We start from the raw sequence: 15,683 nt of genomic DNA, 5'->3' as shown, positions 1-15,683 counted from the left end.
GAAACTAGACAGGTAAAAGAACGGCTGGATCAATAAGGCAAGTGCCTTTAGTTTCCTCTAGACCCAGCATGCTTTCCTCTCTAACATGCTTTCCTCTCTAATTGGTTGACTCCCACCACCACAATCCCTCCCTCAACAATAAAACACAATCCAAACTCTGATCTTTTGCTCGCAGTCATATACAGCATAGGTGGCCATTCAGCCCATCAAATCTACGCTTGCTCTCTGTAAGGCAAACCAGTCAGTCCCATTCCCCTGCTTTACCCCAGTGGCCCTGCTAATTTATTTCCTTCAAACACCCTTCAATTTTCTTTTGAAATCATTGATCAACTCCTCTGCTCTTCTACTGCATCCCATGTCACAGGCTTCCCTGCTAGGCAAAGATCTTTAAAAATTAGAATTGCTGGTAATTTCAGCAGGGTGAACCAACCCCATTTCCTGATCCATTCCGTCACAGCACAAGTGACCACTTGAATGATCAGCCTGTGTTTTGATCCCCGGCTCCTGCACTTAGAATTGTGCCAGACCTTGTGCATTTGAGTTACTATTTTGGTTGCTAATTAAGGGTGCAACTAGACTGCAAGCTCAATGTCTGAAGTAATTCCTGGACTCAACCCAACTGGAGAGAAACCCTCTCGAGAGAAAGCAATCTCACCAATTAGACTCGTCATTCAGTAGAGTGTAAACCCAGTGCAGTATTAAACCAAGTTTATGAAGTACTCCAAGTCTAATGGACACTTAATCCCATTTAAGTATAGACTGCATGGATTCTCCCTTATCATTATGAACATTCACATTTCTAACTTCTGGGCAATAGTTCTGTACATATCCAACCTTGTACAGAAGCTAGTTAAAAGTTCCAGCTAGGCTGCCAGAGCCTAAAAAGCCACAGACCAGTCTTCAATATAAATGCACCACAAGATAGCAAATATACAGAATGTTAAGTAACGTACTGCAGAACTTGACTAGACATGCCCCAGAAATCTTACATCCTTAAATCAGAATTTGGCTGGACTGGTCATAGAAACTGACCTTAAGGTGCTGAATTCTACAGGCCCTGATTATAATCCTTAGATTCTCCAGATTCCAAGAGCTGCTTCTACTGAGATTTGGGGCTGAGACTCTACAGATCTCCAGCCCTTCCACCTCCATACCTTTCCTTTGTTGGTTTATATTGCTGGCCAGTGTCATTTAAGGTAACTCTGGTCAATGATAAAATGATGCATCTTTGCAACACAGTGATGATATTTACATCACATTGCATTCAAGTTGCCAACACGAAAAAAGGAGGAACAGCAAAAAAGCAGCTGATTCGAATACACAGCTTTTGTAAGGCTAGTTTACTGGAACTACAGATATGGAAATAAATATTCCACTTCACTCATCTTCACTGGCTACGCAAGTATGAGGGATTGGGTTTAAAAAAAAAAATCAGTCTTTGAGGGCAGAACAAAAAGGGTGAAAACAAAACCCCCCAACATGAGAAAAACTAGAAGACAAAACCACAAAGCATTTCCTTTGGTGTCACAGCACCAGAGCCTTAGTCTTGATTCCATTTGATTGTAATGTCACTACAGTTTTTGTAAGACTCATGTAACAAACATACCAGCACCATACTATTTTGTTACATAAATCATGTTTACCAATGAAAACTATTTGTACAGTAGCACTGCACCTTTAAATCCACAGGACCTTGCTTTATAGACACAATTTCACCCTCCTTGGGATGGAGAAGCCACAACTCTACCTTCCCACAAGCCAGCCTCAGGATCATGAAATAATCTAAAATTTTGCACAGTTCAATTTAGTGTATGGTGTTAATTAGAACATGAAAGCCATTTGTTCATCTCCTGAAGGAGTCAGCACTTGCATTTTTACTACATCACTAGGTCGGTTTGCACATATTATTCTGAACAGTATAAGCAAGAAAAAGCTCCAATTTCTTTCTTCTCCTCACCCGCAAAAATCACTATTTCCACATTAGTCATGTAGGGCATTTGGCCAGTTATTTTGTACAGTGGACCCACAACCACTAATTGGGCTTAAATGAGTGGTTTAACTCATTCCATGCAGCTTAGTGCAGAGTTTCATCCCCTCAGGACTTGGCTGGGCTGGTAAGGTTAAAGCTTTGCTGAATCACTGGCTTGGTTACAACCAAAAAGAGGGGCAATTTTATTAGGAATCTGTTTAACCAGAATTCTGGTTAAAACTAGAGCATTTCAGAGTCACCCATTTTTTGTTTCTCCTTTGCAGACTCAAGAACCCACTGCAAAACAGCCTAGAAAATAATCAAGTGCATAAAGTTTAAGCACAGTATAGCTTTCTCCCCGACACCCTCCAAACTGACAACATTGGGAACAGGTCATCAGCATGCCCAAGTTTTGCAAACCGTTTTATTCAGCGTATTGCAGGACTCTAGAGATGAAGCAAAGCATAATCACCCATCCTAAAATAGGCCATAGGTGCAATACTTACTATAGTGTGTCAGGAGGGCCTATGATAAGTACTTCCCATCTGTATAGATCATTGTCATCGATCAACCCCGCTGAAAAACCATCAACAGGATTCTTGTTCAGCTCTAGAATGATAAGTATGGACAAAGGTTACATTTCTAGCAATTTCTAATATTTCACATAAAATTGTGACAGAGCATTGTTCAAAAGAACCACACCATCAGTTACCTTTCAGTTAGCCCTGCAGACAACACTATAAATCAAAAGTCTATTCATGAAAACATGTACAATATTGTTCTTTTGAAGTGTTATTTTTAAATTGCAGTGATAACAATTGTGGCATTGGAAAGGACAAGTTTAATGAATTTGCAGTTTAATGGCCTAGGTAAGCAGGAATGTGTTTTTCCTATATCCTGAGCCACAGTAGAGACTGACTGGAAACTGCACCCCCAAGTGCAACACACAAAGCATGGGAACAAATCATTAGGTCCCATCCCCACCACCCTCAGACATTCTGCAATCATTTACATCATCGACTCACCCCTCAAGGAGAGACTCCTTAGGATGGGCAACATGTTTAGGCATATTCCTGACTCCAAGGCAACAATCTAGAGACTAAAGAGCTCAATGTTCCTCAAAATCCCAGCTAAATAGCAATTTATTCTTTAATAGAAATTGTCCTCTTTTCAAAGAATTTTGTCACGTTCCCTGCAGAAAATCCACACCCACTACACTTCAGCAGTTTGTTCCAGAAGGAACTTAAGCTTGGTCCAAAAGCTTTTGCTGGGGAAATACAAACATTGAGACAACAAAAAAAAAGATTGGATACAGTTCCAGTTGGCTAAGACAGGAGAGAAAGCATGCAAAAAGTCCGCCAAGAAAAGTCAGCACAGATGAAACTGACTGCCTTCAAATTGTACACACATGCCATCATTCTCGCCGTTATACACGATCCCTCTCAACCATGCTCTACCAAATAGTTTTACTTTGAAAACTTCAATCATGTCCCTTCCACGCATACATTTCATTAAATTAAAATGACCAAATCAGCCTTGCTGTTGCACAGTAGCAGGACTTTTGGTTATCATTCTCGTCACTTCTTTGCACAGTCTGCAGAACCTAGGCAGCCTTCATGTGCATGGAACAAAACTAGGCACATTATTGCAGTGTTGTCTAATATGCTCACTGCATGACTAATTGGCCACATACACATGGAAAATTAATTCTGTTCATTTTTATAGCCACGCAAGACTCAGATGTGTTAAAGTTACAGTGCTGGGTATGAGTATGGGTGTCACTCTCTAGCCCGCTATTTGTCATCAGTCCTGAATTAAGCAAGGAAGAATCAGCCACATTGCTATTAGACATGAATCACATATCAGTCCAACTGTGATTATGTTTATTGGAATATAATTTAGTTGTTGGGTAACTAGTGACTCAGAAGCTGAAGGGCCACTTGTTCAATCAAACAAGAAAAATATTCCACCCTTTGTTACTGTTTTGGACAGGAGGGGGTCAGTTCAAACAGCACTGTTGTCCTCTTACCACTTGTCCATAAACAGAATGTGTTGTGAATTAGTTTTTAAGAATAAATGGTGGCATATTTTCCCAACCCCTTGGTTTTCGTGTAATCTAATTTTACTAATAATCCCACAGCAAACTCTAGTTAGGATTAACTCAGGTTAGTTTATTGTACACATTCAAAGCCAGTGAAAAGGAGAGTCCACAACTTCCCACTCTGCATTCACACAGTAACGAGAGGAAAGAAGGTTTACAAGGACCACAGAAAAACTGAATAATAGTTCATGAGTTCCAGAACCCAAAGTCAGAGTCCAACGAGGAAGTCTTTCCATCACGTGGTCGTTCAATGGTCAGTTGGCTAGAGGCCAGTAATGTATGATTCACTTTTTCAGGTGGTGTTGATGTCAAGTAAGCACACAGGGATAGCGTCAGTTCTGTAGGCAAGGATGCAAAATCTTTCAGTAGAGTCAGGTTAGATGGGCTGGTGGTCCATCCTGAACAGAGCTTGTTTCTGAGCGGCCTGCCAATTAGATGTTAAACAGCAGGCTGGCTGCACAGCTAAGAAAGGTAATATTAAACTGCTCAAAAGGCCAGTGTTGGGTCATGTGACCTTGCTTCGCCACAGTGACTTCAACAAAGGATGCTTATCCAGCGCTTGGAATTTGGCTTTGTTTTTGGGACTGATAATGCCTCAGCCACTATGGGTTGAAAGGGGTGCCATACGTGTAGAGGGTCTGGTGTTTGGGAAGCTATTGTCTCAACAGGCCCACAGAATCTGCTAGCAAGGTTGGCTTATCAAATGCAAATGGCATTCCTGTAGCTCCCTTTGTAATTGGTACGTACAGCCCAGGTGGTCGGTTAGAAGCTCCTTAGCCACAGCGAGGTGAGACAGTCCCGAAACTAAGAGAACTCTTCTGTTCTGAAGGCCACTGGGGGATAATTTCCAGACAGAGGGTCAACCATCTTAATTGTCTTGGTTTACCAGAAAAGTCCAGTTTAAAAATAAGAAATAGTAATAAGGATAAAATATGCAGGGTTGGGTTTCTGTTCAGTGTTGAAGGAACCCAACAGTTACCTTCTCTGTTCCTGTTCTAAGTGCTTCTAAATGGCGATGAATTTGTGAGATGCTCTGTGAAGTGCTGTGAAAGCTTGCCTTTACAAGGACAGCAGTCAAATTACTTGCAAAATTTTCTTGGGGAATCTAGAGACACAGCAGTTGCTAACAGAAAAACTTGGTTTTATTTAGCTAGTAACTGGCAGTTTTTACAAAAAACAGTTGAGGTGTGTGAGTGACAAATAACATTGCATAGATGCCAATTAGGGTGGAAATGTACAATTTTGGCAAGCTGGGATGATGCAGCAACATTCAAATGCGTTCTGTTACGATCTGTTAAGCAATTTAAAGGAATAGGGTACTTTTGGCATAAAAGGAGATTACAGGAGGCTGGCCATGAGCCAAAGGTCTATTAAAATGTCCAGATGTTGTGTTGGAAATGGCAGCCAAGAGCGCAGAAGCCAATTCATGGTGATTTGGTAATTCTTTTCCCTTCCAGAGTCTCAGAATATACAATTCATTTAAATGAAGACAGTTCACTCCGTAAAAATTTATTTTTCACAACCCTTTGAAAGTGTGTACAGCAGGCTTACTTTGCGGAACAGTTGGATCTATTCCCCTGGCTCTGGCATTGTGTGTATTGGTCTTGATTGCTGATGGCTTGAAATCTCAACCCCATTTTTAAAATATTGTGCATTTGTTTTACTAATATTTCATATATTTTTTATATCAGGTGACAAAGTTTGGCAAGTTACCAAAATTCTATTAGACAACATTGCTCTAATGCAAGCATACCAAAGTCTTACTTAGGCTAGTGCTCTTGGTATAAGACCAGATAGTCCTGGAAATACAACCGGAAATTCCATTTGCCTTCCCAGAGTTCTCTCATTTGGTTTGAGCATAACGTCATCTTGATCTCCAAATAATTAACAAAATTAGGTGCTAGAGCATATAACCTTTACCATTCTTCTGCACTAGACATGTTTAAGCAACCTAGTCTGATGCTTTAGCATTCAATTACGTTCCCCTGTTAATAAATACATCAGCTTACAGGAAGAAAGCTCTGCCTCTTCACAAGGTTATATCTTGTCACAATTCAGTGCCTCTTCAGCAAAGATCAGAATAGGGAAGAATAATTTAAACTGCTATTTGTTGGTACTGCAATGGTATGAGAGCGAGCATAACATTGAGCAGAGCATTCAATATGGTTAGTAGATATTGTTACATTGGTCAGATAAGGTAATCTTACAAGTTATTACTGTGAATATCATTTTCAAGTTGATAAACTAATGGTTTCTGCAGCAATGCAACATCGCTAGCAACTTACTTTCACCCAATTCTGGCAAGAAATTAACTTGCGCTGGAGGATGCGTTCCTCATCTTCACTGTGAAGCTGCACAAAGTTAGAATTTTGCTATCTAGGAACAACATTGGGATGGTCTGTACAGCCTAACCAAAGTAGATCAATTTAGAAACTAAACATTTAACAGATTGGAAAATTAAGATCATCCTTTAACAACTAGGAGCAATTAGTTAATTTTCACGACTGATCACCAGACTTAACTGTAGAGCCTCCACACAAAAAACATACTTTGTCAGGAAATTCAGCCAAAAAAACAAAACTAGGCTACATGCCTGAAAAAGTTAACCCTGCATCTGGTTAATGTTATTCTTGAAAAAAAAGTCACTCATTGCCATTGCTTTCAAAATATGATTACATTCCTTCAGAGAGAGAGCACACGCAAAAGAGTTTGTGAGCATCTGATTGTCTTATTGCTGAAGGAGATTGCATGATGGGCCTTTGTGAAAAATATTTAAGAGGAGTACACAGGTTTTGCAAGTTGTGCTGGCAGGCTAAACTAATTTTAATGCAACAGCTGGCTAGCAATGCCATGTTTTCAGTGCAATTGTTTCATTATCTCAGTCTACACCACAGCCAAATTACTTGCTGCATAAAGTGAAAGTGGCAAGTTTATCCTAAAATCAGGTTAATCTTTTGCGAATTGCTTAAAACAAACATCTTTGTCATTGCCAGAAACCACCCTACTCCAAATGTACACAAGTCACGTCCTTTCAATTTCAGATGTCACAAATGTTACGTAATGCAAATTTGTTAGTAAACTTTGGAAGGGTGGGGCTGTTGGGAAGGAATGGTACATTGCTGTAATTTTCATATAGTAAATCACCTGATGTGACCACCGCTAGAGTTTCATTTGTAACAAAACCACACCACAATAATCCCCCCCTTGCAGATATATTTTGTTTGATTCAAGTTAAAAATGTGGCATCAGTTTCTGTGGAGCTAAGAAACAAGGAACAGAAAATGTGGATTATTTATAGCCTACCTACTGCACCCACCCTCCCCCAAAAAAGCAGCTGAAGTGTCAGGCAGAGAATAAGATCAGGATGTAACAAGAGTAATGCAGTAATCATGAGGGACTTTAATCTTTATATAGACTGGACAAACCAAGTCTGCAGTAATAGTGTGGGGCATTAGCTCATGAAATGCATTCAAGTTAGTTTTCTAGATCAGTATGAAAAGAACCAACTAGGGAAAAGGCTATTTTAGATCTAGTAACCATCTCCTTGATTGGAATGGGGGCTCCTATGTGGTCAAGCAGAATCACAAAGCATCAATGCAAAGCCGTTGAAAGTGTTCAACAAAGGGTTTTCAGGGTCATTCTTGGCCCTAATTCTATAGTTACTCAGAAGACTTACACAATTGCATTTGGACCACATGAAAACAGACACAATCAAATCTGTCGTTCTTTTGTGATATTGTTGCCAATCTCCAAACTTCATTACTATTACCTGAAGATAGATCTTAGTGGCTACCAGCTCAGAATTCAAAACTAACTGAATCAAGGTGTAAAATGACAGGAGTTAAGAATAGTCCAATCCCACATTGCATTTGCAAAATGAACAAACTCTAATGATTATCTTTGAACCTCAAAAATGCAAATACCCTAAACTGATGATAGGTATGTTATTCTACCGTGTTCTACCTTTTGTATTTTGCTTGGAATGATTGATTGTAAAGCTTGTTTCATGGCCACAACAGAAGTTGATTTTTAAATAAATAAACCTTTGAATTGAAATAGTTTGTGCAATGAGACAAGTTTGCTAATAACTTGAAATAAAAGACACGATGGGATGGGTGATGATGAATTTTATGTCCAGTTTGAGAGCAATTCAGTTAAGTCCAAAACTAGAGTCTTAAAACTAGAAGGAAGCAAACAAATGTAGCAACGAGGGATAAGTTGGCCACGGTAGATTGGGAAACTACATTAAAAAAGATACGATGGTAGATAGGCAAGGCAAGGGCAAACATTTTAAGAATTCATAATCTGCAATGATTATACAATCCCTTAAGGAATAAAAAGTCCACATGAAAGGTGGCCCAAACATGGCCAGCAAGTTAAAGATAGGATAAGCTTAAAGGAAGAGGGGCTTACAACGCTACTAAAAATTTAGTAAGCCTGAGGGTCGGAAGGATTTTAAAATTCAAAGGATGACAGCAAAATAGAGAAAATAGGATACAAGAGGCAAGAGAAATCAGATTGCAAAAATTTCTATAGGTGTGTAAAGAGGAAGAGAATAAATGTGAGGCCCAGAGATAGAAGAAATTATAATGGAGAATAAAGAAGTGGCAAGCATTAAACAAATAATTTTTATCTGACTTCACAACAGACAACAAAAGATCCCAGGAGTAATGGGGACCAAGAGCCTGATGAAAAGGAAGAATTCAAGGATATTAGTAAGGAGGTAGTAGTGGAGAAATTAATGGGACTTAAGGCTGACAAGTCCCCTGAAGATGATGACTTGAACCCTTGAAATACTGGATGCGATGGACTTTCTCTTGTAGAATATGGAGAATTTTCTAACAGTCCTCATTGATTGGAAGGTAGCAAACATAACCACTATTTAAGTAGTATGGAAAAATCCTAGAATCTATTAGGGATATGGTAACAGAGCACTTAGAAAAAGAAATGTTTGTATGGAGTCACTGATTTATGAAAGGGAGATGGAGTCTGACAAACGAGTTTTGAAAATGTAACAACTATAGGGTAGATAAAGGGAAACCAGTGAATGTGGTGTATTTGGATTTTCAAAAAGCATTCGATAGGGTGACACATAAGGTTATTAAACAAAGTTAGGGCTCACAGTCACAGGATTACATTATCCAATCCTTAGTCCATGCCTAACAAAAATTATAGGAATAAAGCTGGGTCATTTTTAACAAGCTGTAACTAGTGGGGTACCACAAGGATCCTTGAGCTAGAACTATTTGCAATCTATATCAATGACTTAGAAGAGAGGACAAAGTTTTATGTATCCAAATTCACTAGCAATGTTTGCTTATAGCTTATTTTCCCACCTATAAAGATGCAGCAAGGGGAAATAGACAGATTAAGTAGGCAAGAGTATGGCAAATGGAATAAAATGTGGAGTGTGTGAAGTTATCCACTTCAGGAAAGGCAATTTTTTTAAACATTGAGAGACTGTGAAATGTTGGTATTCAGAGGGACCTAGGTGTCCTTGTACACAAATTACAGAAAAATAACCTGCAGGTAAAGCAAGCAGAAAGCAAATCACATATCAGTTATGACATTAGGATTGGAGCATAAAGAGTAAAGAAATCTTACTAAATTATACAGGGCCTTGGCAAGACCACACTTGATATATTATGTACAGTTCTGGTCTCCTTTCCCAAGGAAGGAGATGCTTACCCTAGAGGGATTGTAGAAGCTTCACTAGATTAGATTAGTTCCTGGGAAGAGGGAATTGTTTTCTGAGGAGACTATGCCTATGGCGTTTAGAGGAATGAAAGATGACTCAGGAGGTACAAGAGTCTGAAGGGACTTGACAGGGTGGTTGCTGAGAGGATGTTTCCCCTGACTGGAGAATCTAGAACATGGGGGTCCAATCTCAGAAGAATTATTTGAGAACTTGTGTAATTCTAACGTACAGGGCTCTGGATGCTCAGTCATCGAATCAATAGGTATTTGGATATTAAGGGAATGGAGGGATATGGGGATAGTGCAGGAAGGTGTTGCCGAAGTAGAAAAATCAGCACTGACCTTACTGAATGGTGGAGCAGGCTTGAGGGGCTGAGTGGCCTACTTCTGCTCCAAATTCTTGTGTTCATACCAGCAACACAAGCTAAACTCATGACAAATTCCGTCCAGCTTATTTTGCTCGTTAGTCAAATTGTAAATTTTCATGCAAATTTATGGTAAAACAGCAAACCAAGTCAGTCATGCAAAATTCTTCATTTCCTCTCTTCGCCATCCCCCAGTCTACTAATTACAGATTCTTCAGAATATGACTGAAAGCTTCGCTATAAAATCGTGCGATTGCCATGGTCAGCAGGTAGCGCTCTCAACCGAGTCAGACGGCTGTATGTTCAAGACCCACTCAGTGACCTGAGCATAGTCTAGAATAGGACTTCCCAAACTGGTGTTGCGAGCTCTGCAGCAGCAATGGCTGCCGCAGAGCTCCAACTGAATATTTAACAACTGTGAGGCCCCTTTAAATCCTCACTGATTTTAAAAAATGGTGGGCATGGCCTAAATGGTCGATGCTTGAGGCCCGATTCCTGCTCCAGAAAGCCAACAGAAAAGGCAAGTTTTTTTAATATGAAGATTAAAGCCTCAACCTGCAACCCCACTCCGCGCCTTCACAGAGGGGTCACAGCAATTTCAAAGCATCGAATTGGGGTCCCAGCGGGAAAAATTTAGGAAGAACTGATCTAGGAAGACTTTTCAGTGCAGTACTAAGGTGCAGTGTTTTGGAAACAACATTAAACGAAGAACCCGTGTGCCTTCTCAAGTGAATGTAAAGTTCCTACAGTGTTATGTGAATAAGAACTAGGAAATTGTCCATGGGATCCCAGTTAATATCTATCCTTCAATCAACATCAGAGATTACCTGACCAAATTAGTTGCCATTAGCTACATTGAACACCAACTGCTCTTTTATCAAAAAAAAAGTACTTCATTGGTTGCAACGTGCCTTGGTATGTCCAGCAGTCAAGAAAGGCACTGTACAATTGAAAGTCTTTTTCTTTTCCTGCCTGAGCATTCAGTAAGTCAGGCAGAAAATTTACAGAGGCATGAGCATCTGCAGAGATTTTTTTTTAAATCTTGCTTTTCATATGGTCTAGATCATTTAAAATAATAATGTTTTGCTTGGGACTTTTGGGCCTATTGCCAAGGGTAACTGATGTTTTGTGGCATTTTTAAATGGTGATTCCAAACATTCGCATCTGAATCACTAGGTGATTACCTATTCATGGAAAAAACTTGACTTGCCAGTGCATCAACTTTAGCGAAAGTCACAAATCCAATGGTAAGCACAGATAAATTTACAATCAAAATCACAAAAAAAAGGACCAGGAAACGAAAAATAGTACTTGCATCTTCAACAAATACTGCAAAATCCAAATGGGAGCAGGGAGGTCAAAACTGAAAAAGTAACAACATTTTTGGAGGTAACAATTGCATTTTAACTTTTTACATCTGTAACTTGCCTAAACATCAATAAGGAGGTAGAGTGGTCATGAAAGCAGCTTGCTCACTGATGCAATATATTAGCTTGGGATGGGGAGGAAGAGAAAGGGCAGCTTGATCAGCGCAGCTACCCATATATTTCAGCATACATATCTAAAATTCATACAAGACAAGGGAAACACTGCATCTGCCAGTTTGCCGTTTGCAGTGGATAAATGTTGGATGACCAAGGTGTACAGAAGATGCCATTGATACACTGGAGGATCTATGCAAGCAGTTAGGGTGTGGGGCCAAATATAGACCTGGGATGAGGTTGAGAAAAGATTTGTCGGGGGTAAAGAAGAGGAAAAAGTTTTTTTTAAATCACTAGGATGTGGGGCCAGGTCAGAATTTTTTTCTTAAAAAAAGTAGCTGGGGATAAGGCCAGTATTTATTGCGCATCCCTAAATAAATCACTTCACAATCAATAAAATGTCCAGTCTTTTTGAAGCATTTTACACCTTATCACCCAAAGACACCCCAAAGTACAAGCTCTTGCAGGAGAAAAGCTGGAACTTCTGCTTTGTTAATATGCAGAGCAAAATCCACTGATTTGGCTTGGAATCTTAATGCAGCACTGATTTTAGTTTAAGTGATATACATACACAACTGTGCCTCAGTATTTTTAAAAATAAGTCACCAGTAAACTTCTGCTCAAGTTGCAACATAAACGCAACAGGTTCTCCAGCAGAGAGAGAAAAATGCTGAGCCATCATAATTCACTGCAGCATAAATAAAGTAAACTGATTCTAATTCAAGACTATTACATGCTCCTGATCATTCCTGCAAATTCTTAATCCCATCAGCTTCAATTCACATGTAGTTTTTAGGGATGGTCTTCATTTTCCAGGCAAATCGTTGAATGTTTGTCATAAGCACCACACGTGGCAGCAGAGTTGCACAGAGAAGCAGCAAACGTTCCAGTTTCAATTACTGCTGTATGAAGTCAGTCAATCTCAGCAGAAAGGAGCCCTTCAGCCCAAGCACAAGATCCAAGATGAAGCAAGCAGGTGAATGTGTGATGGGGTTGAGATGGTGCGTTGGGTGGGGGGGGGGGCGATGTGGAGCGGTGGAGAAGAGAATAAAGGGGCGATGGATTCCAGCCCATCTTACAGCAATCTCCACATTCCCAATGACAAGAGTAAGCCTGCACTTCCCATGAACTGTCTAGAATTGGAGACAGTGCACTTGGTGAGAAAAAAAACAAACATTTGCCCTTGGATTTAAAAGGTAGGATTTCTGCTGTGCACCAAGTCAGTTACAAGGACAATTAACATTGGACATCACACCAATAGATTACACTATGAAACCAATTTAATCAGATCACCATTAGGAGAAGAAAACAATAACAGAAATTAAACAAAGTCCAAATATTGAGAATCCCTTGGTATCAAACATATCAATGTATCTAGCACTTCGTAACCCATCTTGACTAGGTCCTTTCATTACAATAAAAACAGACTGCCATCATATTGGACACTGGTTTGTATGAACACTGCTTTATCCATGGATTATGACAAGCTAAAGTATAAATTCTTACAGTTGTAAAGTTCTCCTGCTCAAATTCTGCTGCGTTAGTTGGTGGAGCTGGCCTGTGTGCACATGCCCATGGAATAATCAGGATGAAGTAATCTTCCAATCTTATCAACAAATTGCACTTTACCTCACAGTTCAGTCATTGTGGAGATATGGTAGGATGCAAGCAGAATCTGAGGGTTCAAGTTGGCCCCAAGATGACATGCTTGCCCATGCAGACTGAAATGGAAGTAAAGCCTCTGGCAGACGCAAAGGTATACATTATCTGTAGGTTGATCAGCTCTGATCCATAAAATGTCTAAACACCCAAGGGCTCAGCTCTAGATCGTGTCACTAAAACTAAACAGATTTACTATGTTGGCACCCAAACTCCTACCCATGGAGAGGGATCCCACAGGCCTCAGCACCTGCCAACACAGACAAGTCTCAAATGCAGCGTGTGAGGGAAGAATAATACAATCCATTACTAAACAAATGTAAACTTATGGAGAATTGATTGAGACAGCTTGACTGAGACTGAAGTGTGGGATAGGTGCTCACACATCAAGTAGCTAGTTAAGTCAAAAAACCTCTGACAGATGTTGAGTGGCCAGTCTCAGTCAGGATAGTGGTGGATTTGAAACTAGCATTGCTTGAGGCCTTGATCAATATCCAGCAACTCCTGCTGACATTTACTGACCTGGAGTAGAGATACAAATTTTGCTAAGCGGCAGTACTTTAAGCCAAGTGCCTACAGAACATTCCATTCAGCTTCATGTATGGTAGCCACGATTGAAAAACCATGTATTATAGTTAATACTCTCTGGTGGGGTGAGAGAAGCAATACAGGCATTTAGCAGCTCATGATGGCTTTCAAAAAGGGCAGGATCCTGAAATTGTTTTCAATAATAACAACATTCTACAAGTCACTGATGTACTTCAATTTAGACCAAATGTTGGAGTGGTTTGTGAAGAAGCAGGATTGTTGGCAATACACCCAGTCTCCAACCACAACACTGAAAGTGGTATAACTTAAACAAAAGGAGAGGTAGGAAGCAGGATTCAACTAGGCAACTCAAATGATATAGGCCTACAGGAGATTGGGGGTGTGTTGTTTGGGGTGGGGAGAGAGGGCGAGGTAGCGAGGAAGAAGAAAATAATTCAAAAAGATGAAAGTACATGGCAGTAAGCATGCACAAACTCAAATGCATTCACAATTCCAGTTTCACTGCCAAGTGTCCTCAGATTCAACATTGAAATCAGTACTTAGCAGTTGGGGCAAGCAACAAGGGTCTGAACAGACATTAAATCACATCATGGCGGGTATAAAAAATACTCCCGAGACTGCAACAAGCAATATTTCAAAACTTGCTAGTTTAAGTAAATTTTTTCTATGTGAAACTAAAAAGCCTGTTCTATCCTGGTCATGATCACAACCAAAGACTGACACTGGAACTTTTGCCTCCAGCATTTGCACTCAATGCAGATGAATTCAGAGGTAGCAGGAAATAAGTGGGATAGCATTTAAACATTGCACTTAGCAGCAACTGCAGATATTTATTTTAGTATTCATTCCCTTTTGCACAATACAAAAATAAATGGTTAGAAATTAGAAAAATAAGCTATCCAAGTCTATTGAAGACAACCTTCAGTAGATCAATTGATCATGTGTTGATTATCAAGTTAGCAACTTCATTACCAAGACTCAGTGAAGTAGGATCGCCAATTTAACAGTACAAAAAAAGCTGAAGCAAGAGAGTGCTACTCAAAACCAAGAAAATGGTTAGAAGTTAAGAGCACTGCACTGCCCATCTCAAACTCAGTTTTTGTCAAAATATTCAACAGCCCACCACAAATTATTTAATCTCAATTAGGAGCCACTACCCTCCCTCCAGCCGACTGCGTACTGCTGACAGATGAGCATAGAGAGAGAGAAAAAAACTACAGTTCAGTCTCTGCACTATTCCCAGCTGGCGTTACTGCATGCCAGAAAGTATCACAATCAGAAACATACAGGCAGAAGTTCAAACCTTACTGTATGAAAATTCTGCACGATTTAACCTTGCATTCGCAAGAAATTGCACAAGCAAACTCAGAGATCTGTGTCTCCTTTCACCATTAACATTCTGATTAAAACCCAGCCAGAAAATTGATTGCATTGAGTCAAAACATTCATTTCATAGTAGTAATGACTAAATACTCTTTACAGGAAATAAAGCCAGCACAATGGAAAATAAGAAGCAATGGAGCGCAACTGAAAGCTGCAGTAACCATTTATTTTCCACCCCTTTTCAAAAGCAAACTGCTCTTCCACACATGGTCAAAGTTGCAAAGAGTACAACTGTAAAAAGTTGGAATATTTCAAACAGGTCAAAATGAGTTTATACTTTCTTAGGACTGTATGTTCTGCCAAAAGGTGTAAATGATACTGGACAGGAAAGCCTCAAATTGTGCAAAACATTGGGGTGGGAAATTTGGCTTTTGGAGAAAACAGAAAAGCACCATGCTAGAAAGAAGCTCCCAGATAAACCAGCAAGAGTGAATACCAACTTTGAAATATGGTGAATATATTTTACAAGGTCAGGTCAG

General features: G+C 39.8%; 1 protein-coding gene across 1 annotated transcript in view; it reads right to left on the bottom strand.

Annotated features, from left to right (window-relative positions):
• The window catches only part of ube2g1a (ubiquitin-conjugating enzyme E2G 1a (UBC7 homolog, yeast)), a 78,664-nt gene that overhangs the window by 25,124 nt on the left and 37,857 nt on the right, over positions 1–15,683 (bottom strand). The window contains exon 2 of the mRNA XM_078548716.1: positions 2,476–2,578. Coding sequence (XP_078404842.1) covers positions 2,476–2,578 — 103 coding nt within the window. The remainder of the gene's footprint in view (positions 1–2,475; positions 2,579–15,683) is intronic.

This window comes from Cetorhinus maximus, chromosome 9 (assembly GCF_964194155.1).
Source record: "Cetorhinus maximus chromosome 9, sCetMax3.hap1.1, whole genome shotgun sequence".
In the NCBI taxonomy this organism is placed as follows: Eukaryota; Metazoa; Chordata; class Chondrichthyes; order Lamniformes; family Cetorhinidae; genus Cetorhinus; species Cetorhinus maximus.
This window is presented reverse-complemented; position numbering and strand designations above follow the sequence as displayed.